Below are 24,077 nucleotides of genomic sequence, written 5' to 3'. Positions count from 1 at the left end.
GGGTAGCTTGGCACTAGGCAAACACTACTAAACGGCTGGGTCCCTAACTTAGGGCCCACTGCAGTGTTGCAAGATTTAACGCTTGGTGCTGTGATGTGCCTTCCCCTGCATGTGTCACTTCTGGATTCTGTGGTTCCCCTGCATGTGTCACTTCCTGATTCTGAAGTGATATGTGTAGGAGGAGACCGGACCTCGTGGTCTCTCCATGTATGGGGGGTGATCAGTGAGGACGCTGTACAGATATGAACTGACCTGTAAAATGACGTTTCCCCTTAGTGGGACCCTGGCATGGGTTCCAAGGACTGGACTTTTGACTGTGCCTTCCTTCTGTTACAAGGCTGATTGGAGTAGTGATAGTGACAGTAAATTAGACAAGGGAGTGACTGATCAGTGTAGGATCCCCTAAACTTGCACATCATGAATGAGGAGTGGGTGCAGTTTGGCATTTTTGCCCTGGGCACTGGAAGACCTTGTCCCAGCACTGGTTCCAAGGACTGGACTTTTGATGCTATTTACTGGGATGCAACTAAGCTATAAAGTTATGAACAACGTCGCACAGCAAAATCCGGTACATTGTTATTAGAGAGAGAGAGAGTGGAAATACAATTGTGGTTCTGTATATCCCTCAAATGTACTTCTATGGAACCTGGACAGAACGGTAAATATAACTTTATTCACTAAAGTGGTTAAGAGTAACTATCTTGTCTGTATCTTTTTGGAAGAGAAGGTACTTTACAGCATGTTGGGGAGAACTGGGAAACAAAGCGTACAGTTCAATTAACCACTTAAGGACCAAGCCTATTTCTGACATTTGTTGTTTACAAGTTAAAATCAGTATTTTTTTTTTCTAGAAAATTTCTTAGAACCCCCAAACAAACAAAAAAAATATATATATACACATTAGAGCTGCACAATTAGGCCCCCTTCACACTGGGCGGTGGGGGCGTCGGCGGTAAAACAGCGCTATTTTTAGTGCTGCATTACCATCGTTTTAGCAAAAGTATTTGGCCGCTAGCGGTACGGTTTTAACCCCCGCTGGCGGCCGAAAAAGGGTTAAAACCACTCGCACAGCGCCGCTACAGCCGCGGTATAGCCGCGCTGCCCCATTGATTTCAATGGGCAGGAGCGGTGAATACACCGCTCCTTCACCGCACCAAAGATGCTGTTTGCAGGAGTTTTTCCTCTCTCCTGCCAGTGCACCGCTTCAGTGTGAAAGCCCTCAGGCTTTCACACTGAAGAAACAGCAGCGGCAGTTTTAGGTCGGTTTGCAGGCGCTATTTTTAGCGCAATAACGCCTGCAAACCGCCCCAGTGTGAAAGGGCTCTAAATCGTTAAAAAAATCATGATCTCGATTCACCCCCCTGATGATCTCTCCTGCAGAGTTTGCCAATTATTTCATAGAAACAAGTGGAGAGACTACTATCTGCTCACTCAGCTGTCAAAATAAAGCATCTGGGCATTCTGCCAAGTCTTTAACTTGAAGCATTGTAACTAAGCTTCCTTCTTAGATCAAAGGGATAGAACTTCTGTGCAAATAAAAAATCCAGGCAGTCTGCCAAGTTTTCAACAAAGTGTAAATACAGGAAGTTTAACCACTTAAAGTCTAAATCTTTTTCTGACACTTCTTTCTTAAAGTAGTGTTCCACCGTATAAAACTTTTTTTTTTTTGTTGCTAAATGCCAAAGATTATGACTTGCACATATATAACTTACTTTTTCCGTTTTGCTTGATTAATGATGTCCGTTTTCTTTTAAAAAATAATCTTATAAATCGTTTTCATCTTGCCTGTGGGCATGTGAAGCCCACAGGCATCCTCTTCCGGGACACGGTTCTGCTGATTGACCAGCATGCACTACCCGTTCTATCCCCGATCTCACGCATGTAATCTTTAATCGGAGCACCGTCAACTGCTCAGGTTGCCATCACAATGGGCGGCGGCGTCGGAAGTCCCACCCCGTTGTGATGGCAACCTAACCCTCGGCGCTGCCCAACTGACTCCTGGGAAATTATAACACACATCTCCCAGGAGCAGTAGCGAGCGGAGACGCCGAGGGAAATTACGTCAGTAGCCCAGGCACTGGAAGAAGCAGATTTCGAGGGACCACCTAGCAACAGGAAAAAAAGGTAAGTTAAAAAAAAAAAAAACATTTTCTCCAATTTATTTTTTTTACTTGATTTCATACACATTTATTAATTTTGTTTTTTTGGGGTGGAACACCACTTTAAGTTAAAATCAATATTTTTTGCTAGAAAATTACTTGGAAACATTATATATATTATAGCATTTCAATACTTTGTCACACCATATTTGCGCAGTGGTCTTACAAACGCAATTAAAAAAAAAAAAAAAAAATAAGAAAACCGTAAGGTTAGCCCAAACGTTTTTGTATAATGTGAAAGATGATGTTACGCAAAGTAAATTGATACTGAACATGTCGCGCTTTAAAATTGCACACGCTTGTGGAATGCAACAAACTACAGTACTTAAAAATCTCCATAAGCAACGCTTTCAATTTTTTTGCAGGTTACCTGTTTAGAGTTACAGAGGAGGTCTTGTGCTAGAATTATTGCTCTTGCCCTGACGATCGCGGCGATACCTCACATGTGTGGTTTGAACACCGTTTTCATATACGTGGGGCGACTTGCAATGAGTTTGCTTCTGCGCGCGAGCTTGAAGGGACGGGGCACTTTAAAATGATTTTTTATTATATATTTTACTTTTTATTTTTACACTGTCCCTTTAACCTCTTGACATCCGGAGGCCGTCATATGACGGCCTCGACTTTCGGGGGTTATATCTGAATGATGCCTGAGGCTACAGACATCATTCAGATACGGGCATTTTCAGCCGGCGATTCCGTACACCATAAGAACAATCATAGCGGCTGTTCCGCCGCTTGATCGTTCTTACGGGCGGCGAAAGGGGACGTCCCCCCCCCCTCCCGCCGCCCTCCGGTGCTTCTACCGACTCACCTCAGCGATCGGTGAGTCGGATAGAGGATCCGCCGGCGCCGGATGTAGACCATAGAGATTTCCGGCGGACCAGATGGTCGCCGGAGTCTCTATGATCGTTCGGAGGCCAGGCGCAATGTTATGACGTAACGCCCGGCCTCTGCATTCAAGAAAACGGCGCCGCTTCGGCTGGGAAGCGGTGATCGTTTTTTTTTTTTGTTTTTTTTTATTTTAGGCTTCCCAGCCTAGAGGTGAGATGTGAGGTCTTAATGACCCCATATCTCACTGTAAAGAGGACCTGTCATGTCATATTCCTATTACAAGGGATGTTTACATTCCTTGTAATAGGAATAAAAGTGATCAAAAAAATTTTTTTTTTTAAAAAGTGTCAAAATAAAAAATTTTAAGTAAAATTAACAATAAAAAAAAAAAAAAATGTTTAAAGCGCCGCTGTCCCTGTGAGCTCGCACGCAGAAGCGAACGCATACGTAAGTCCCGCCCACATATGAAAATGGTGTTCAAACCACACATGTGAGGTATCGCCGCGAACGTTAGAGCGAGAGCAATAATTTTGGCCCTAGACCTCCTCTGTAACTCAAAACATGTAACCAGTAAAAAATTTTAAAGCGTCGCCTATGGGGATGTTTAAGTACCAAAGTTTGGCGCCATTCCACGAGTGTGTGCAATTTTGAAGCGTGACATGTTAGGTATCTATTTACTCAGTGTAACTTCATCTTTCACACAATGCAAAAAACATTTGGTTAACTTTGCTTTTTTTTTTTTTTTTAAAGCATCAAACAGTTTTTTTTTTTTTTTTTAAAACGCGTTTGAAAAATTGCTGCACAAATACCGTTCAAGATAAAAAGTTGCAATGACCGCCATTGTATTCTCTATGGTCTCTGCTAAAAAACATATATAATGTTTGGGGGTTCTATGTAATTTTATAGCAAAGAAATGATGATTTTTGACATGTAGGAGCGAAGTGTCAGAATTGGCCTGGATACGAAGTGGTTAAAAAAAAATCTTTTGATCACTTTTATTCCTATTACAAGGAATGTAAACATTCTTTGTAATAGAAATAAGCAGAACAGGACCTCTTTAATGCGAGATCTGGGGTCAAAAAGACCCCAGATCTCACATTTACACTTAAAAGCAAATAAAAAAATACAAATAAAAAAAAGTTGTCATTTTACTTTTATACAAAAAAAAAAATGGGCCCTTTAAGGGCGGAAGTGATCTTTGGCGTTGCTCCGGTCCTCCAAGGGCATATGAGTGGGGGCCATCTTCCCATTACTCGACTTCCTGCCCATCCATCCAACACATTGGATTGTTTTTCGCAGCTACCGACAGCTCCGGTAAGCGGAGAAAACTACCGGGAAGCGGCGGGAGGGGGGTAGGCACCTCTACCGCCGCCCATAAAAGTGATCCTGTGGCGAGGACGGGACCACTTTATATGACGCCGGATCGCCTGCTATCTGCTGCCATAACCCTGGTATATAACATCAAAGTAGCGCTGTACATACACGGTGGGCGCTTCGGAAGTGCTTAAGCCTTGACGTTTATAGGGCACAGTGTGACCAGGAGAAGCAGCCAGCTTGGGAGAAGGATCAGTGGTGGTTGGTGGCGAAGTTTCTGTAGGTAGGGGTAGCTTGGCACTTGACGAACCCTACTGAGTGGCTGGGTCCCTTACTTAGGGTCCACTGCAGAATGAAAACCTCATAGGGAACATGCCTGGAGCCACGGTGTGTGAGGCCTTGCAAAGAAAGTGACACAGAATCTCTAGACAACATTGGCCTGACCTTTAAAGCGTATCTGAGCCCATAAACAAATATTTAATATATAGCAACATACCAATCCTTATATGTGGCGGATGCATATTTTTTTATGCTTTTTTTTTCCTTTGATTTTTCTCCTGGTGATCCTGCCAGTACCACACTTCCTGTCCTAGGGTGTCTCCACATTTGCTGGAGGAACAATGGAGACACTCTTGAACTCCAACAGCAGCTCTGTAAATCTAGGAAGAGGGTAGTGTTAGATGGACTTGACTAACAAATTGAAGCTGAAGTCCACCTAACACTTTTCAAGTAGTTACAGAAGCAGTTTTTTTCCTTTTGGGATAAAGGCTCTTAAAGAAATGCTGACCATTCTAAGCACTCCTGTCAGTGGTAAATGGTTTGTCTCAACTCTCTAACTGCCACTTTTGTTGGACAGCTTGGTCTGGTAAAGGAGCTGAGACTGAAATCTCTCTCAAACACTCAGAGCTCAGAGAGTTTGGAAATGTTTCACTTTCCAGTGTAAACTTTTCAAACTCAGTCTCAGCTATTACAGTAATGCCCCGTACACACGGTCGGATTTTCCGATGGAAAATGTGTGATAGGACCTTGTTGTCGGAAATTCCGACCGTGTGTGGGCTCCATCACACATTTTCCATCGGATTTTCCAACACACAAAGTTTGAGAGTAGGAAATTCCGTCTGTGTGTAGGCTCCATCACACATTTTCCATCGGATTTTCCGACACACAAAGTTTGAGAGCAGGATATTACATTTTCCGACAACAAAATCCGTTGTCGGAAATTCCGATCGTGTGTACACAAATCCGACGGACAAAGTGCCACGCATGCTCAGAATAAATAAAGAGATGAAAGCTATTGGCTACTGCCCCGTTTATAGTCCCGACGTACGTGTTTTACCTCTCCGCATTCAGAACGATCAGATTTTCCGACAACTTTGTGTGACCGTGTGTATGCAAGACAAGTTTGAGCCAACATCCGTCGGAAAAAATCCTAGGATTTTGTTGTCGGAACGTCCGAACAAAGTCCGACCGTGTGTACGGGGCATTACAGTCAGAGATACAAGGTGACTCTGTCTTACATGTCAGCATTTCTGGGCTCTATAAATGGTCAAGGCCTCACCTATAATGGTTTGCAAATTCACAAAGGGGTCTTCAGGATCTGGGTTCCATAAGGGTGGACCACAGCCCTGGACCGGTATAGCACCCTGCAGCTACCTGCTTATTATAAATGGAGTGGAGACGAAAAGGTTCATCTCTGTTCCTCAATATAACATCATGTTCCTAGGAAATCATTTGAAAGTACTGTACCCCCATATGAAAGGTCCATCTCCATTCCTCAAAATAACGTCATGTTCCCAACAAATGAGGAGGAGATACTGTCCACCATATGAAAGGTCCATCGCCATTCCTCAATATAACGTCATGTTCCCAACAAATGAGGAGGAGATACTGTACACCATATGAAAGGTCCATCTCCATTCCTCAATATAACGTCATGTTCCCAACAAATGAGGAGGAGATACTGTACACCATATGAAAGGTCCATCTCCATTCCTCAATATAATATCATGTTCCCAACTCTTTTCTGATTGATTTTGGAGGGAGAACAGGAGCTCAGCTGTGAGATCGGTATTTCTACTTATTCCACTGACGGGGACTTACAATTTTTACATTTCTTTCCAACAGATGGGTGTGATGTCAGGAATTCCTCGGAGAGACATCTTCTATTATCTGCTGATTGTAAGTCAGAAGATAATGTCATCACACAGGATCCTCCAGGAGGAAATCCAAATACACAAAATATGCATCACAGACCTTCCTGTCCGGAGACATCAATGGATCCCTCTGATCAGGGGAAATCTTCTCATCAATCACATACTATGATTGTAAATATCCATGTAAGATCTCACACTGCAGATCGATCAACAGATCCTTCTAATCCCAAGGAAACTTCCTCACCCCATGAAGGAGATCACCGAGGTGACAATCTATTCTCATGTTCAGAGTGCGGAAAATGTTTCCCTCGGAAAGGAAAACTTATTCAACACCAGAGAGTTCACACAAGTGAACGTACTTTTCCTTGTTCAGAGTGCGGCAAATGTTTTAAGCATAAACAAAACCTAGTTACACACCAGAGAATTCACACAGGTGACCATCCCTATTCATGTTCGGAGTGCGGGAAATCTTTCACTCATAAAGGAGACTTTGCTAAACATCAGAGAATTCACACTGGTGAGCGTCCCTTTTCATGTTCACAGTGCGGGAAATCTTTCATTTGTAGAGGAGACCTTGTTAAACATCAGAGAGTTCACATGGCTGAGCGACCATTTTCATGTTCAGAGTGCGGGAAATCTTTTATTTATAAAGGAGACCTTGATAAACACCAGAAAGTTCACACAGGCGAGCGTCCCTATTTATGTTCAGAGTGTGGGAAATCCTTCATTTGTAAAGGAGACCTTGATAAACACCAGAAAATTCACACGGGTGAGCATTCGTGTTCAGAGTGCGGGAAATCTTTCACTCGGAAAGGTGAACTTGTTAAACACCAGAGAATTCACACGGGTGAGCGTCCTTATTTATGTTTAGAGTGCGGAAAATCTTTCACTATAAAAGGAAGCCTTGTTGCACACCAGAGAATTCACACAGGGGAACATTCATGTTCAGAGTGCGGGAAATCTTTTACTATTAAAAGAAGCCTGGATGCACATCAGAGAATTCACAGGGGTGAACGTCCCTATTCATGTTCAGAATGCGGCAAATCTTTCACCAAAAAAGAAGGCCTTGTTAGACACCAGATAATTCACACGGGTGAGCGCCCTTATTCATGTACTGAGTGCGGGAAATCTTTCAATCGGAAAGAAACCCTTGTTACACATCAGAGAACACACACCACATAGCGTCCTCAATGCATTCAGACTGCAGGAACTGTTTACAGGTAAAGGAAGTTTGATAAGACGTGAGAGCGCAGGAACGATCCAATCATTTTGACAAATGTTTGATGGTTTTTAAAAGTGGAACTTATTAATTCATGGCGCAACTTTAAGAATACAAAAAATGTAGTTAATAAAGTGGTACATCCTGGCAATAGTGATATTACATTTGTAGGTGGAGTTTGATGGGCTGAGTTTTCTCGTTTCTTATATTTCTTGGAGACGCCCAACCAATGAGATGGAGATACTGTACACCATATAAAAGGTCCATCTCCATTCCTCAATATAACGTCATGTTCCCAACAAATGAGGAGGAGATACTGTACACCATATGAAAGGTCCATCTACATTCCTCAATATAACGTCATGTTACCAACAAATGAGGGGGAGATACTATACACCATATGAAAGGTCCATCTCCATTCCTCAATATAATGTCATGGTGTACAGTATCTCCTCCTCATTTGTTGGGAACATGATGTTGTATTGAGGAATGGAGATGGACCTTTTATATGGTATACAGTATCTCCTCCTCATTTGTTGGGAACATATGAAAGGTCCATCTCCATTCCTCAATATAACGTTGTGTTCCCGACAAATGAGGAGGAGATACTGTACACCATATGAAAGGTCCATCTCCATTTGTCAATATAACGCTGTGTTCCCAACAAATGAGGAGGAGATACTGTACACCATATGAAAGGTCCATCTCCATTCCTCAATATAATGTCATGTTCCCAACAAATGAGGAAGAGATACTGTACACCAGTGGTTCTCAACCTCAGTCCTCAAGTACCCCAAACAGGTCATGTTTGCAGGTTTTCCTTTATCTTGCAAGGGTGTTTTAAATCAGAGTCAATGGCTTGGTATTTTAGACAGCTATTGTATCTAAGAGAAATTCCCAAAACATGGCCTGTTGTTGGTACTTGAGGACTGAGGTTGAGAACCACTGCTGTACCCAACAAATGAGGTGGAGATAATGTACACCATATGAAAGGTCCATCTCCATTCCTCAATATAATGTCATGTTCCACAAATGAGGAGGAGATACTGTACACCATATGAAAGGTCCATCTCCATTCCTCAATATAATGTCATGTTCCCATAAATCAATGTGGTAAAAGGTCCACCTCTGTTACTTCCCATAGCTGTTAATGCATAAAACTATTTTGTCCCATGTGCCATAATTGTTTTGGGTGTTTTGTGGCCCTTACCCAGTTTGTTTTCATATTTTAGTATTATAATTTTACCCAATTCCATGCCAGAGCTCTGTGAAACTGTTGACTGCCAGAATAGCATACATAGTAGATATGCTAGACTCTTTAAATACTTTCTAACTGGTGGATGTGATGTCAGGAATTCACCAGAGAGACATCTTTTATTATCTGCTCTATCTATCTATCTATCTATCTATCTATCTATCTATATCAATTCCTTTAATGCTAATAATATATACAAATCAAATAAAGCTTCCAGAACTCCAAGTGAAAAATACCATAATGTACAAAGAAAAAAATAGGAATTTGCCTCATACAGAGCAGCTCTACCACCAACTGAACAATTGATATGTGTATCAAAACACCAACATCATCCATCCATGTGACATAATGCATAGGGCAGGGTCCGGTGACTTATAATACATAATTTCTATTAATTTACCCTGCTGAAGTCTAAATATGACTTAACTAGAGGGAGACAGAATAGCCACATATACAGAGTACCTGCCCCCACATCCCAAAGCACTCACATACTGAGTCTCTGACTATTTACAATGTATGGTGATTACCAGGAGGGGATTGGTTTGCTCTCAGCAGCATTGGCGATACACTATATTGGAGGCCGCAGTACTCACACTGTCCAATAGCTGGCGATCTCTCCTCTACTGAGAGGAAGACAGGAAGTGGTGTCACACGCAGACTGGAAGTTTCAGGTTATGGAGAAGTAGAGAAGACATTGGTATACGAATGATTGGATGGCTGCACACTCAATACTTGCAAAAAAAACGGCTTTATTGTAGAACAAAATCCATAAAAATAACCACAACTAACCAGGCAGGGGAGGGAAAAAGCAGGTAGACATGTTGCACACGGAAGTTCGTGCTTTCTCAATACCACATTAAGTCGTAGTTATATATATATATATATATATATATATATATATATATATATATATATATATATACACACACACACACACACACACACACACACACACACACACACACACACACACACACACACAAGGGTTGCACCGAATCCACTTTTTTAAGACAGAGTACAAGTACCGATACTTTTTTTCAAGTACTCGCCCATACCGATTACCGATACTTTTTTTTAATGTCAAGTGACAGTTTTCAAAGCACAATACAGACACTGATTTGCAGCACTAATTGCTGGCACTGATATGTGGCGCTGACTGATGGCCACTCATTTGCGGCACTGATGGCTGGCACTGATAGGTGGCACCGATATGTGGCACTGATAGGTGGCACCGACTGATGGACACTCATATGCAGCACTTACTGATGGGCACTGATATGCAGCACTGGTATGTGGCACTGATTTGCAGCACTGATAGGTGGCACTGACGGACACTCATATGCAGCACTTACTGATGGGCACTGATATGTGGCACTGATTTGCAGCACTGATAGGTGGCACTGACTGATGAACACTCATATGCGGCACTGATGGCTGGCACTTACTGATGGGCACTGATGTCTGGCACTTATGGGCACTGATAAGTGGCACTTATGGGCACTAATAGGTGGCATGATACAATAAGACTGACTATAAGTGATGACAGAGTGAGTACAAGAGCCCATCTTGATACACCCTGCACTCAGCCTCAGTAAGCCTAGTCAGAATGCAGCAGCGGACATCTTGTTACACCCAGTCCGTATAGTTAGTGAACTATATGGGCTGGGTGTAACATGATGTCCGCTGCCGCCTTGTGACTGCAGGCTACTGAGGCACGGTTCAGGGTGTACCAAGATGGGCGTTGCCGTGTACAGCCTCTAAAGGAGACTCGGGCTGTCACTTCCATTAACGATTATGACGGCCCGGTCACCGATGCACACGGCTGCGACCCACACCGCTGCCCACAGGTTTACCTTCCTCCGCTGCACCTCCAGACTCTGACTGTGCTGCGCTCCGCTTTCTCCCACCCACCCACTGACTTACGGTATCGGGTGAAGCATCGGGAGCATTTGCCCGAGTACAAGTACTCGGGCAAATACTCAGTATCGGCGCCGATACCGATACTGGTATTGGTATCGGTGCAACCCTATAAGTAAGTTTTCTCCTTCATTGATGGACACTGATGGGGTTGCACTGATGGGCACTTATAAGGTGGCACTGATGATGGGCACTAATATGCGGCACTGATAAGCGGCATTGATGGGCACTGATAGGTGCCACTGATATGCAGCACTGATGGGTACACATAGGCGGCACTGATGGTCACTGAAAGGCGGCAAAGATGGGCATTGACAGGCGGCACAGATGGGCATGGATGGGCAATGATAGGTGGCATGGATGGGCACTGATGTACACTAATAAATGGTACTGATGGATGCCAATCAGTGCCAAAAAACAATGCCTGCCAATCAGTGATGCCCATTGTGGGCACTGATTGGCATTCATTGTGGGCACTGATTGGCATCCCTGGTGGTCTAGGGTGGCATACCTGGTGGTGACATCCCTGTTGGTCCTGGTGGCGTCCCTGGTGGTCCAGTGTGGGCATCCCTGGGGGGGGAGGGACTGCACTGATAATCGATCAGAACAGACCCCCCCTGTCAGAGGAGCAGCCGATCGGCTCTCCTCTACTTGCGTCTGACAGACACGAGGAGGAGAAGCCGATCAACAGCTCTTCCTGTTTACATCGTGATCAGCCGTGATTGGACACGGCTGATCACGCTATAAAGAGTCTACGTCAGGGACTCCTTACCTAGATCGGTGTTGTGGTGTGTCAGACTGACACACCGCAACAACGATCGCTGCAATGCGCGCCCCCTGGGAGTGCGCAGCGGCTTATTATCCTGGCGACGTCGTATGACGTCCGGTCAGGGTATTGAAACCACTTTGCCACCGTCATTTTGCTATAGGGCGGGCGGCAAGTGGTTAATAGCCATTCAAACCCCTTTGCCTCAACTTGTGTGCATGTTATCAGGCCAAAATCACCAGGGTATGTAAACTTTTGATCAGAGTCATTTGGGTAGTTTCTGTTGTCATTGTAATTTAAAAAGAGTAAACACAGTTGATTGATATCAAATGGCTTCAGCCAAACACTAACCATGAGTGAAAGAAAAGTTTTCGTGTTATCATCCATATACTCTGAAAAATGGCCAAGAAATCATAAAATCTGCCAGGGTATGTAAACTTATGAGCACAGCAGTGTATATATATATATATAGTATCACTGAGTACAAAACGTGTGCATAATCAATCAACCAACTGCAAGACATCAAACCGAGCTCCACCCATGTGTGACAGGACATATTCCAGTTCACAAAAATAAAAATATAATCAAAAAGTCCTCACACAAAAGTTGAACTCATTCATGGTATAGTAGATAACTCAAAAACATGTATATAATAACAACAACAAAAAATGTATAAAAACCTTTATGCATACTTATAGGGGGTCCATGGATGGAGCGACTGAGAATAGAGAATCATCCTCAAATGATCCCAATCCTTTCTTGCATATTATATAACTGGTTTCTGACAGATAAATCAAGCCACGAAAAACAGGAGGGAAAAAAGACCAGAAAACTGAAGGATTGAGCCAAAATATTACCACCCGGGATCCAATCTGATTTATGAAGCGACTAAAAACAAGGCCTCCTCGGCAACAATGGACTCCACCCCAACAACAATAGATTCCCTGCAGCAACAGTGAACCACCCACAACAAAATATCAAACCCAGTAACAAAATATCCACCCAAGCAACATTAGACCCCCCTCCCCAGCAGCAACAACAGATCTCCCAGCAGCCAGTAAAAATAGACCTCTCCCTCAACAGTATTTCCCTTCCAGCAACATAAGACCCCCCCCCAGCAACAATAGATTCCCTATCAGCAACAATAGACCCTCACACAAAATCAGATCCCCACCAGTGACAATAGATCCCCCAGCAACCAACATTAATAGACCCTCCATCACACCCCATGCTATTACATACATTCAGTGCTGGAGGTGCCGGTGTCTTGTCCAATACTGTCCCCCAACCGATAGTGTCCGCCCTGTACTGCGCAGGCGCAGTACAGAGGACGAACGAGAGCCGAAAGTCTCCGAAGTTCAACAGCTGATCGTCAGCTGTACATGGCGCCTGCGCTTTTATTCTTACCCTATGTCCAGGTTCATTCCCTACTATCCAAGTGGACATAGAGTGAGAATAAAGAGATGCCGAGCGAAGCGAGGCCGTGAACGAAGCGTGGCGAGCGAAGCGAGGCCGTACCCGAAGCGTGGCGAGGGGCCCTCTTACACAGCCATCACTAATAAGTGCCCAAGCACCGTGTACAGCTGATGGTCAGCTGATCAACTTCGGACACTTTCGGCATCTCCTTCTCCTCTGTACTGCGCAGGCGCTGCGCCTGCGCAGTATGGGGCGGACACTATCTGATAGGACAGTTCTCGTCAGAACACCGGAACTGCGTTCCCCCACGTTCCCGCTGAAAAAAAGCCCTGGGCACTAATGAGGCGGCACTGATGAGACACTGATATGCAGAATTGATGGGCACTGATAGGGGACACTGATATGCAGCACTGATGGGCACTGATGAGTTGGCACTGATAAGTTGGCACTGATAAAGTGGCACTAATGAGTTGACACTGATATGTAGAATTGATGGGCACTGGTAGGACACTGATATGCAGCACTGTTGGGCACTGACAGGTGACTGTGTTGGGCACTGACTGGGAGCTGTGATGGGCACTGATAGGCAGTACTGATTGGCACTGACAGGTGGCACTGATGGGCAGCACTGATGATGAGGTACTGATAAGTACTGACAGGTGTTACTTTGGGGCAGTGATTGGCACTGTGGTGGGCACTGTCAGAATTTATCGTTTTTACATTGCTGGGCACTGGTTGGCAGGTGATTGGTACATTTGAGGGGGCTGTGCTGATAATCAATGTGCTGATTATCAGCACAGACCCCTCCCCCCTCTGACAGGGAGAGCCGCCGATCGGCTTTCTTTGTCAGCGCGAACCGAGGAATGACGTTTACCAGCACCTCCTGGTTCACGCGATGATTAGCTGGGATTGGTCACAGCTGATCACGTGGTAAGAAGCCTCTGACAGAGGCTTCTTATCACGATCGGAGATGCGAGGTGTCAGACTCACACGCCGCAGTCGCGATCCCCTCGCTGCCGCTCCCCCACGGGAGCGTGCCGGCATGTAATCCTGCTGGATGTCATATGATGCCCAGTCAGGATAACAGAACCACTTCCCAGCGTCATTCTGCATATGGCGGGCGGGAAGTGGTTAAAGACGTATCCCCATTATGAGCCTCATTAGAATGAGAGAAGACATTGCTAGGCACCCCAGACCCCCCCCAACCCCAGCCCCCCACATTTATTCTCTTCCTCCATAGGCACTGTGATGTCTTCTATCTCCAGCACATACTACATATACATATAGAGGGATATAAAAATGTGACTCTGATATTATTTTACCTTTTTCCTGTGACAGAAAACAGAACCCATTCCACCGTCACTTCTGTCACCGATGTAAAACAAAATGGAGAATTCAGTCATAGAAGAGCCGAGGAGAGCCGGACACCTCACAGCCATCACCTCAGAATTTGCTTTAATCTCTATAGCATTGGAGATACACTATATTGGAGGACACAATACTCACACTGTTCAGTACCTACTGATCTCTTCTCTACTAAGTGCAAGAAAGGAAGTGGTGTCACACAGACAGGAAGTCACACAGACAGGAAGTGGTGTCACACAGACAGGAAGTCACACAGAAAGGAAGTGGTGTCACACATAGGCAGGAAGTCACACAGACAGGAAGTGTTGTCACACAGACAGGAAGTCACACAGACAGGAAGTGGTGTCACACATAGGCAGGAAGTCACACAGAAAGGAAGTGGTGTCACACAGACAGGAAGTGGTGTCACACCACATGCAGTCAGAAAGTTTCAGGTTGTGAAGAAGTAGAAAAAAAGGCATTGTTTTATCTCCAGCAGACACTACATATACATATAGAGGGATATAAAAATGTGACTCTGATATTATTTTACCTTTTTCCTGTGACAGAAAACAGAACCCATTCCACCGTCACTTCTGTCACCGATGTAAAACAAAATGGAGAATTCAGTCATAGAAGAGCTGAGGAGAGCCGGACACCTCACAGCCATCACCTCAGAGTTCCCGCTTCACACCTCCTCCACTGCTATTGGCTGCACTCCCTCCACACCAACCAATCACAGGGTGGGATCACAGTCACTGGGCGGATTCTGCTCTCCACAGAAACACACCTCAGATCTGTCCACTGTGACTGGCTGCACTCAGTCCACAATAACCAATCACAGTGTGGGATCAGAGTTACCACAGAGACTCACCACCCGACCCAACCACAGTCACACACTATTATTATTATACATTTATATAGCTCTGTCATATACCGCAGTGCTGTACAGAGAACACTGAGCCAGTCACATCAGTCTCTGTACCAGAAGAGCTTACACTCTAATGTCCCCTCCCCCACAGTCACACACTATTATTATACTATTATATAGCTCTGACATATACCGCAGTGCTGTACAGAGAACACTGAGCCAGTCACATCAGTCTCTGTACCAGAAGAGCTTACACTCTAATGTCCCCTCTTCCACAATCACACACTATTATTATTATTATTATTATTATTATATAGCTCTGACATATACCGCAGTGCTGCACAGAGAAGGAGGGAAAAAGACCAGAAAACTGAAGGATTGAGCCAAAATATTACCACCCAGGATCCAATCTGATTTATGAAGCGACTAAAAACAAGGCCTCCTCAAATGATCGCAAAACTATCTTGTATCTTTAGGCTGGTTACTGACAAACAAATCGAACCATCAAAAACAGGAGGGAGAAAAACAAGAGAACCAAAGTATTGAGCCAAAGTATTACCGCCCGGGATCCAATCTGATGTGTCCTTCAGCTATAAAAGTGTGTCAAGTCCCACTGAAAATTCAAGCCGTTCCGGAATTCTGGTCTTCAAAGGGAATATCCAAAAGACTTCACACAACACTAAAACCCCCCTACCCCCGGTATCAAAATCTACTCTATAGCCTGGATCTTTATTAACCACTTCAATACTGGGCACTTCCCCCCCTTCCTGCCCAGGACAATTTTCAGCTTTCAGCGCTGTCACACTTTGCATGACAATTACACGGTCATACAACACTGCACCCAAACTACATTTTTATCATTTTTCTTCCCACAAATAGAGCTTTCTTTTGGTGGTATTTGATCACCTCTGTGGTTTTTATTTTTTGCTAAACTAAAAAAGACCAATAAGAATGCCAATCAGTGCCCACAATGGGCATCACTGATTGGCAGGCATTGTTGTTTGGCACTGATTGGCATCCATCAGTACCATTTATTAGTGTACATCAGTGCCCATCCATGCCACCTATCATTGCCCATCCATGCCCATCTGTGCCGCCTGTCAATGCCCATCTTTGCCGCCTTTCAGTGACCATCAGTGCCGCCTATGTGTACCCATCAGTGCTGCATATCAGTGGCACCTATCAGTGCCCATCAATGCCGCTTATCAGTGCCGCATATTAGTGCCCATCATCATCAACACTGTCATAAAATTTTGTTTTCCCCTTCACTGATGGGCACTGATGAGGCGACAATGATGGGCACTGATGAGGCGGCACTGATGGGCACTGATGAGGCAGCACTGATGGGCACTGATGAGGCAGCACTGATGGGCAGTGATGAGGCGGCACTGATGGGCACTGATGAGGCGGCACTGTTGGGCACTGATGAGGCAGCACTGATGGGCAGTGATGAGGCGGCACTGATGAGGCGGCACTGTTGGGCACTGATGATGAGGCACTGATGGGCACTGATGAGGCAGCACTGATGGGCAGTGATGAGGCGGCATTGATGGGCACTGATGAGGCAGCACTGATGGGCAGTGATGAGGCGGCACTGATGGACACTGATGAGGCGGCACTGTTGGGCACTGATGATGAGGCACTGATGAGGTGGCACTGATGGGCACTGATGAGGCGACACTGATGGGCACTGATGAGGCGGCACTGATGGGCACTGATGAGGCAGCACTGATGGGCAGTGATGAGGCTGCACTGATGGGCACTGATGATGAGGCACTGATGAGGTGGCACTGATGGGCACTGATGATGAGGCACTGATGAGGCGGCACTGATGGGCACTGATGAGGCGGCACTGATGAGGGACTGATGAGGCACTGATGAGGCGGGACTGATGAGGCGGCACTGATGGGCACTGATGAGGCGGCACTGATGAGGCACTGATGAGGCACTGATGAGGCGGGACTGATGAGGCGGCACTGATGGGCACTGACAGGGCTTTTTTTCTCGGAGAATAGGTGCAGGAACTCCCCCCCGTCTGAGTCACCCCTTGTCTCTGCCCCCTACCCACCTCTGACCACCGTCCCTTGATTCCACCCCCTACCCACCTACCAGTACTGCCCCTTTTAGAGAATACAGAACCAAGTATCATTTTGTGGTGCTAAATCATTTGTATGGAACATGTTAATGATGAAAAGAAAAGCAGTAAAATAGATCCCCTGCAGTCAGCAACAATAGAATCCCAGCAATAGATCCCCACACAACAATAGACTCCCCCGACAACAATGGACTCCACCCCAACAACAATAGATTCCCTGCAGCAACAGTGAACCACCCACAACAAAATATCAAACCAAGCAACATTAGACCCCCCCCCCCGGCAGCAACAACAGATCTCCAGCAGCCAGTAAAATAGACCTCTCCCTCAACAGTAGATCCCTTCCAGCAACATAAGACCCCCCCCCCCAGCAACAATAGATTCCCCATCAGCAACAATAGACCCTCACACAAAATCAGATCCCCGGGGCGTGGCCTGACCTGGCATGAAGACGGTTGCCTGATTCCTGAGCTCCTGCCGCCACAGGAAAAAGCCGTTATACAGCGAAGGTATTTCTGCTAAAAACTACCCCAGACCATGGGGACAGCTTCCCGGACCTCGTCCACCTCCCGTTCTCGCTCGCCCAGGACCAACTCGGGATCCCAGAGCCAGAATATCCCGGAGATGTTCCGGAACAGCAGAGGCAATATGGCGTCCTCTCAGCACGGACCTTCCCGCGCTCATACACAGCCGCCAACACTGCTAGCGCCACATCCATCAACGTCCCCTCATATTCTCCCTCCTGAAGGACCTGTGACCGGCTCTCAAACGCCAATATGCCTACAGGATCTCCGCTCCATTGCGGATGAAATTAAAGACACCCTAGCCGCGGCCATATCGGAACTGAGGCTAGACTTGCGCGACCTCACAGACAGGGTACACAAAGTGGAGAAGGTGACAGATCGCCACGAATCAGCCCTCCGCTCCACCACCTCATCCATTGACTCGCACACAATGCAACTGCGAGACATGCAGAGGCACATCGAGGACCTCGACAATCGCGGCAGGCGCCACAACCTCAGGATCAGAGGCATGCCGGAATCGATAGAGGGAGACCAAATCACACCTGCAGTCACTGCTCTCTTTAATAATCTCCTCCGCAGGCCTCCTCAGACCCCCATCCTCATGGAGAGAATCCATCGAGCTCTGCGCCCTAAAGGCAGAGAAAATGACCCCCCACGTGACATCATATGCTGCCTGATTGACTTTAAATTAAAAGAAGAAATAATTCGCCAAGCTAGGGGGCAACAACAAATCTTACACAACAGCGCACCCATTCAAATATACCAGGATTTATCTGGAATTACCCTACAGCACAGAAGAGACCTCAAACCCCTGCTTGACACCCTGAGGGAGAGGAACATCCCCTATAAATGGAGGTTCCCGTTTTGCCTATCAGCCTCTGCGCATGGCCGCACAGCCCTTCTAAAAGTGCCCGAGGATCTGGCACAATTTTGTGACACGCTCGGCATACCGTTGACACCAGTTCCTAACTGGTACGCAACATTCCGCCCTCTGTCCTTCCACAACAACACCGGGCGGGAAGAACCCATGGAAACTCAGTCCTCAAGATTTCGCAGGAGACGCTCTCCTTCAGCGCGGAGATACCAGGGCAACTCCCACGGCTACAGAGACCCAGTCTCCCCGGAGTCCCCACGAGCCAGGAGAACCCGCAGGGACCGCTGAAATAAACACGCTGAGCATTAACTTGTTCCTTCCGTTGGCCCCGTTTGGGCCCCTTTGAAAGGCACACTTTCTTTTGGCTGCCTCTGTTCCAACCTAATTACAGATTTTATGAACTCTATCTTCTTTTAATTTTACTTCAGTTGGACTTTATACTTGTGCCATCAACACGAATGGATGCTTGAGACCCCCCACCCACACGGTTTTGATCCTCCTCTCAACCCTCCGACACTGCCTACAGGGGCCAAATGCACTTGCTCTACTATCGCTGCTGGAAAGGCTGTGTCATCACAGATACCTTTCCCTGTCCTGCAGCTCTACCAATTGATCCTGATACGAACCTTACAATCTGCCCGGCAACAAGCCTCTAACACTATACTACCAGTACCAGAATCCTTGACGGCACATACTCCCGCCCCCTGACGGAATGACGACGGAATGGTCGCTGCTCCCCACTTCCTACTCCAAGGCCGCATTCCAGCAGTTGCGGCTTATCACACCAGAGGACGACACGTAACGGAAGCAAGATTCAACTCATCCGCCCTCACCACAAGTCCGGGACGCAAGCGACCACGACTCGGAGCGCGCAGCCACCGAAACCGGATCCCTCGTCCACATCACAGCTACCACCACCGCTGTTTATCTTCAGACTGCAGCCCGAGCCTGCGGCTCATTTGAACACACGACCAACCTACATCTCAGAATGTCTGGATACACAGATCGACGAACCAGGTACCTGCTAAGAACTGCTCTCATAACCTCCAAGTGACGCTACCAGACCCTCAGATTTCTCTAATTGTACATTCCAATAGCCTTACCTATTAGTCTCTTGAAATGTTGTTTCCTTGTGTACACCACATACTGATTAGACTAATGCTAGCACTAACAGGATGCCCCCCTTGATTTGCAGAGTTGCACATAATGGCTGCTCTCATAGACTTTAAAATCAATGCTATTGTACTATCAATCTCTTTTGTTATAGTATAGCTCTTGGCCCAAGCAATGATACACACCTGGTCTTGATCCCTAGGATTTTCAAAGGGGATTTGCATGACATGCCCCAATTGGACACAATACAGCTGACGTTGTTACCTGGCCCCATAAGGGGCTACTCACCTGGCCAACCATACACTCCGCCGCTTGGCCCATACAACTACACAATTAAGCTACTGAGCTCTAGGCACAACTCACCTCACCCCATACATTTAACACCTACCTTCATCAATACTATCGACCGTCCTGTGGCGGCGGATGATAGAATCAATTCCTTATCTTTTTCTCTTTCTTTCCTTTGAAATTTCTATTAACACCCTAATTTATACCCTCTTCGTTGCCTCGTGTTAGACCAACCCCCACACAGTTACGGGCCGGAGCGTTGTACCTTTATTAGGTGCACGTACACCGTCCACGTACTGTACCCGTCCGATAACCACCTTTTCTGAGGTCTGTGGACACCCCTCTCCACACCTCATCGGTTTCCTACCAGTGACTGACGAACTTTACATCTGCTACCCACTCCCCTCGGAGGCACTTAACACCCACCACTCCCCTACACTTAACCCCTGCACACACTATGGCGGACTCACCTCCCATTGACCCACAAAACTCAAACGCACAAATCCCAATGCACTCCATCAAATTTTGCTCTCTCAACATTAGGGGTCTCAATACCCCTGAAAAGAGGTCCAAACTCCTGTACTGTCTGCGCCAATCAAAGACCCAGATAGCACTTATACAGGAGACACACTTTCGTACGGACGCGATCCCTAAACTTAAAGACAATCACTTCCCCACAGTGTACCACTCCTCAAATCAAGAGGCAAAATCAAAAGGAGTGTCTATTTTGATTTCTAAAAATTGCCCCATTGTAATTACCGACATTCAAAGAGACCCGCATGGCAGATTCCTCTTCCTTAAGGGCTCTATCTACGGTAAACATCTCACGATTGCCAACATATATGCCCCCAACACCAAGCAAGTGGCTTTCTTCCGCTCCACACTCCACCAACTCACCAGTTTCCAAACTGGCGCACTGATTGTCGGCGGTGACTTTAATGTAGCACTCAACCCCTCCATGGATACCTCCAATGGCACCTCCTCTTTGACATACAGGGCCCTCAAAGCCATCAAACTGCAACTTACCAACTTGCTACTACACGACACATGGCGCACTTTGCACCCTAAAGTAAAAGACTTCACCTTTTTCTCTACACCACACGGTAAATATACTAGACTGGATCACTTCTTCTTGTCCCAGAACGAACTGCAAAATCTCACCAAAGCTACCATTGAACCGTCTGTACTCTCTGACCACAACCCCATTTCTATGACCCTCCTTCTACCCACTGCACCCCCAAAGACCCACATCTGGCGGCTTGACAGCTCCCTACTGACAGACCCTATTAACGCTCAACGCATAACTGACTGCCTCTCCAATTTCTTCGCTGAAAACTCCACAGAAACTGCTGCACCTTCGGTCATCTGGGCCGCACATAAATGCGTCGTGCGGGGAGAACTGCTCTCTTTAGCAGCACAAAGGAATAAACATAAAAAAGCGCGCATTATAGAATTGACCACACGCATCCGCACGCTGGAACAGACACACAAAGCGTCTCTAGCGACATCCACTTTAGCAGACCTCACAACAGCAAGGGAGGATCTCCTAGAAACACTCAACAGCACTTTAAAACGCAAATTTACGCTAACACAAAAGCTATACTATGAATTTAGTAATAAAGCAGGCAATCTCCTGGCGAGAGCTCTCCAATCCAAGAGAGCAGCACAGACGATACACAAAATACACCGACCATCGGGTGATGCAGCAGTCACTAACGAGGAGATTTCGGACCAATTTGTACAATACTTCTCCAAACTGTATAACCTCCCAACGATCCATACCCTTGAAAACAACGTAAACCGTGCGACTGCTATCACAGAATTTTTAGCGCAATACAGCCCTACCCCCCTCTCTTTGGACGATTCTCAAACCTTAGACCGGCCTCTCTCCACAGACGAAATCCTCCTCGCACTAAAACAAATGAAATCAGGCAAGAGCCCTGGCCCAGACGGCCTATCGGTCTGTTATTATAAAACATTTCCCAATATCCTAGTCCCTCATCTCACTAAAGCCCTTAATAATCTTACACCCGATTCAGTGGCCCACAAAGATATCCTGGAGGCACATATTACTCTTATACCCAAACCTGACAAAGATCCCACGCTAGTATCAAATTATCGCCCAATTTCATTACTAAATGTGGACCTAAAGCTGTACGCTAAGACCCTAGCGAATCGCATCCTCCCTCTCATCCCGAACCTTGTATCCCTAGACCAGGCTGGCTTTGTCCCAGGCAGAGAGGCTCGGGATAACACCACCAAGGCCCTAAACATTCACCACTGGCTCTACAAAACTTCGACCCCAGGGTTTTTCCTGTCCCTCGACGCAGAGAAGGCGTTTGACAGGGTAGCTTGGGATTATATGGAAGCCTCGCTACGGGCGATCGGCCTACCACCACGAATGCTACAGATGATACTGGCCCTATATTCATTCCCAACGGCAAGAATTAGAATTAATGGTAACCTGTCAAGCGCCTTCTCTGTCACCAACGGAACCCGACAGGGCTGTCCCCTGTCCCCACTTATTTTCATCTTAACCTTAGAACCTATGCTCCGCAAACTTAGGGACAACCCATCTATTAAAGGCGTAACAATCAAGAATAAGCAATACAAAATGGCCGCATACGCCGACGATATTTTATTATTCCTTACCGATCCCATCACCACCATCCCTAACCTACTGGCAGACCTCTCACATTTCCAATCTCTATCCAATTTAAAAATTAATCTTGACAAATCGAAAGCCCTTAACGTTACACTGCCGAACACCACAGTGTCCCAATGTAAAATTAACTTCCCTTTTGGCTGGGAACGAAATGCTATTTCATACTTAGGAATTAAGATCCCAACAAACTTGATTGACCTTTATGCCTGTAATTTCTTACCGACGCTCTTGTCCATCCAACACGATCTCCAGCAGTGGCATCTGGGATCCTTCTCTTGGATGGGCAGAATCGCCATTATCAAAATGAACGTCCTTCCCAGACTCCTCTACCTCTTTCAGGCACTTCCCGTCAAATTGCCATCCTCCTTCTTTAAGTCCTATAAACACATGTGCAGACTTTTCATCTGGGCTTCCAAACCCCCACGTCTTAGCTGGGATAGGTTAACCTTACCCAAACCTCTGGGAGGCCTAGGCCTACCGAACATCCAAAAATACCACTGGGCCTGCCACCTCACCAGGGTGGTAGACTGGCATATACACCGTCCAACCAAGGACTGGACAAATCTAGAAGACGCTTTTGCTAACCCACCGATAGAGAACTTACCATGGCTCAAACCTACCTCCCTGCCCAGAGAATACACGACACACCCACTCATCGGAACCACACTCTCCATTTTCAAAACAGCCAGCAAAACACTTGCTATCTCCCCCTTCACTGGTCCCATGACGCCTCTGGATAATAACCCAGAATTCCCTCCTGGACTAGTACTCAAAGACCCAACTCTCGACACGCCAAATTCACACGCCAGAGCGCAACAATTCTTCCGCAACGGCTCACTCCTACCATACCACGAACTCTCCACCGCCATCCCGGATTATAACATTCCCTTTTATAAATATCTCCAAATACGACACTTCTTCTCCTCCCCCAATCGTACCACCCACTGGCATAAAGATTACTCACCCTTTGAACTACTGTGCACAAATGCGGGACCTCAGGGCCATCTAATTTCTGCCATCTACTCTCTCCTACACTCTGGCTATAACTTGAAGGAAGACACACTAGTGCGACAATGGGAATCGGACCTTTCCCTTGATCTCACTCCCATTGAATGGGAAAGCATCCTCACCCTTTTACACAAAGGTTCAATAAACGTCACAACACAAGAGAACAGATACAAATTATTTTCCAAATGGTATAGGACTCCTGACAAAGTTCACCATTTTCATCCGACTGTCCCCCCTACCTGCTGGAGATGCAACGCAGCAC

The 24,077-nt window shown here is 46.1% G+C and overlaps 1 protein-coding gene across 1 annotated transcript in view; it reads left to right on the top strand.

The window, feature by feature from the left end:
* The window catches only part of LOC141106876 (uncharacterized), a 69,546-nt gene that overhangs the window by 4,816 nt on the left and 40,653 nt on the right, over positions 1-24,077 (top strand). The window contains 4 exon segments of the mRNA XM_073597805.1: positions 6,432-7,641; positions 8,912-8,979; positions 17,891-18,839; positions 21,139-23,872. Coding sequence (XP_073453906.1) covers positions 6,432-7,641; positions 8,912-8,979; positions 17,891-18,839; positions 21,139-23,872 — 4,961 coding nt within the window.

Source organism: Aquarana catesbeiana, linkage group LG08 (assembly GCF_042186555.1).
Source record: "Aquarana catesbeiana isolate 2022-GZ linkage group LG08, ASM4218655v1, whole genome shotgun sequence".
Taxonomy (NCBI): Eukaryota; Metazoa; Chordata; class Amphibia; order Anura; family Ranidae; genus Aquarana; species Aquarana catesbeiana.
The sequence above is the reverse complement of the archived record's forward strand: the minus strand, read 5'-3'. Positions and strand labels throughout refer to the sequence as shown.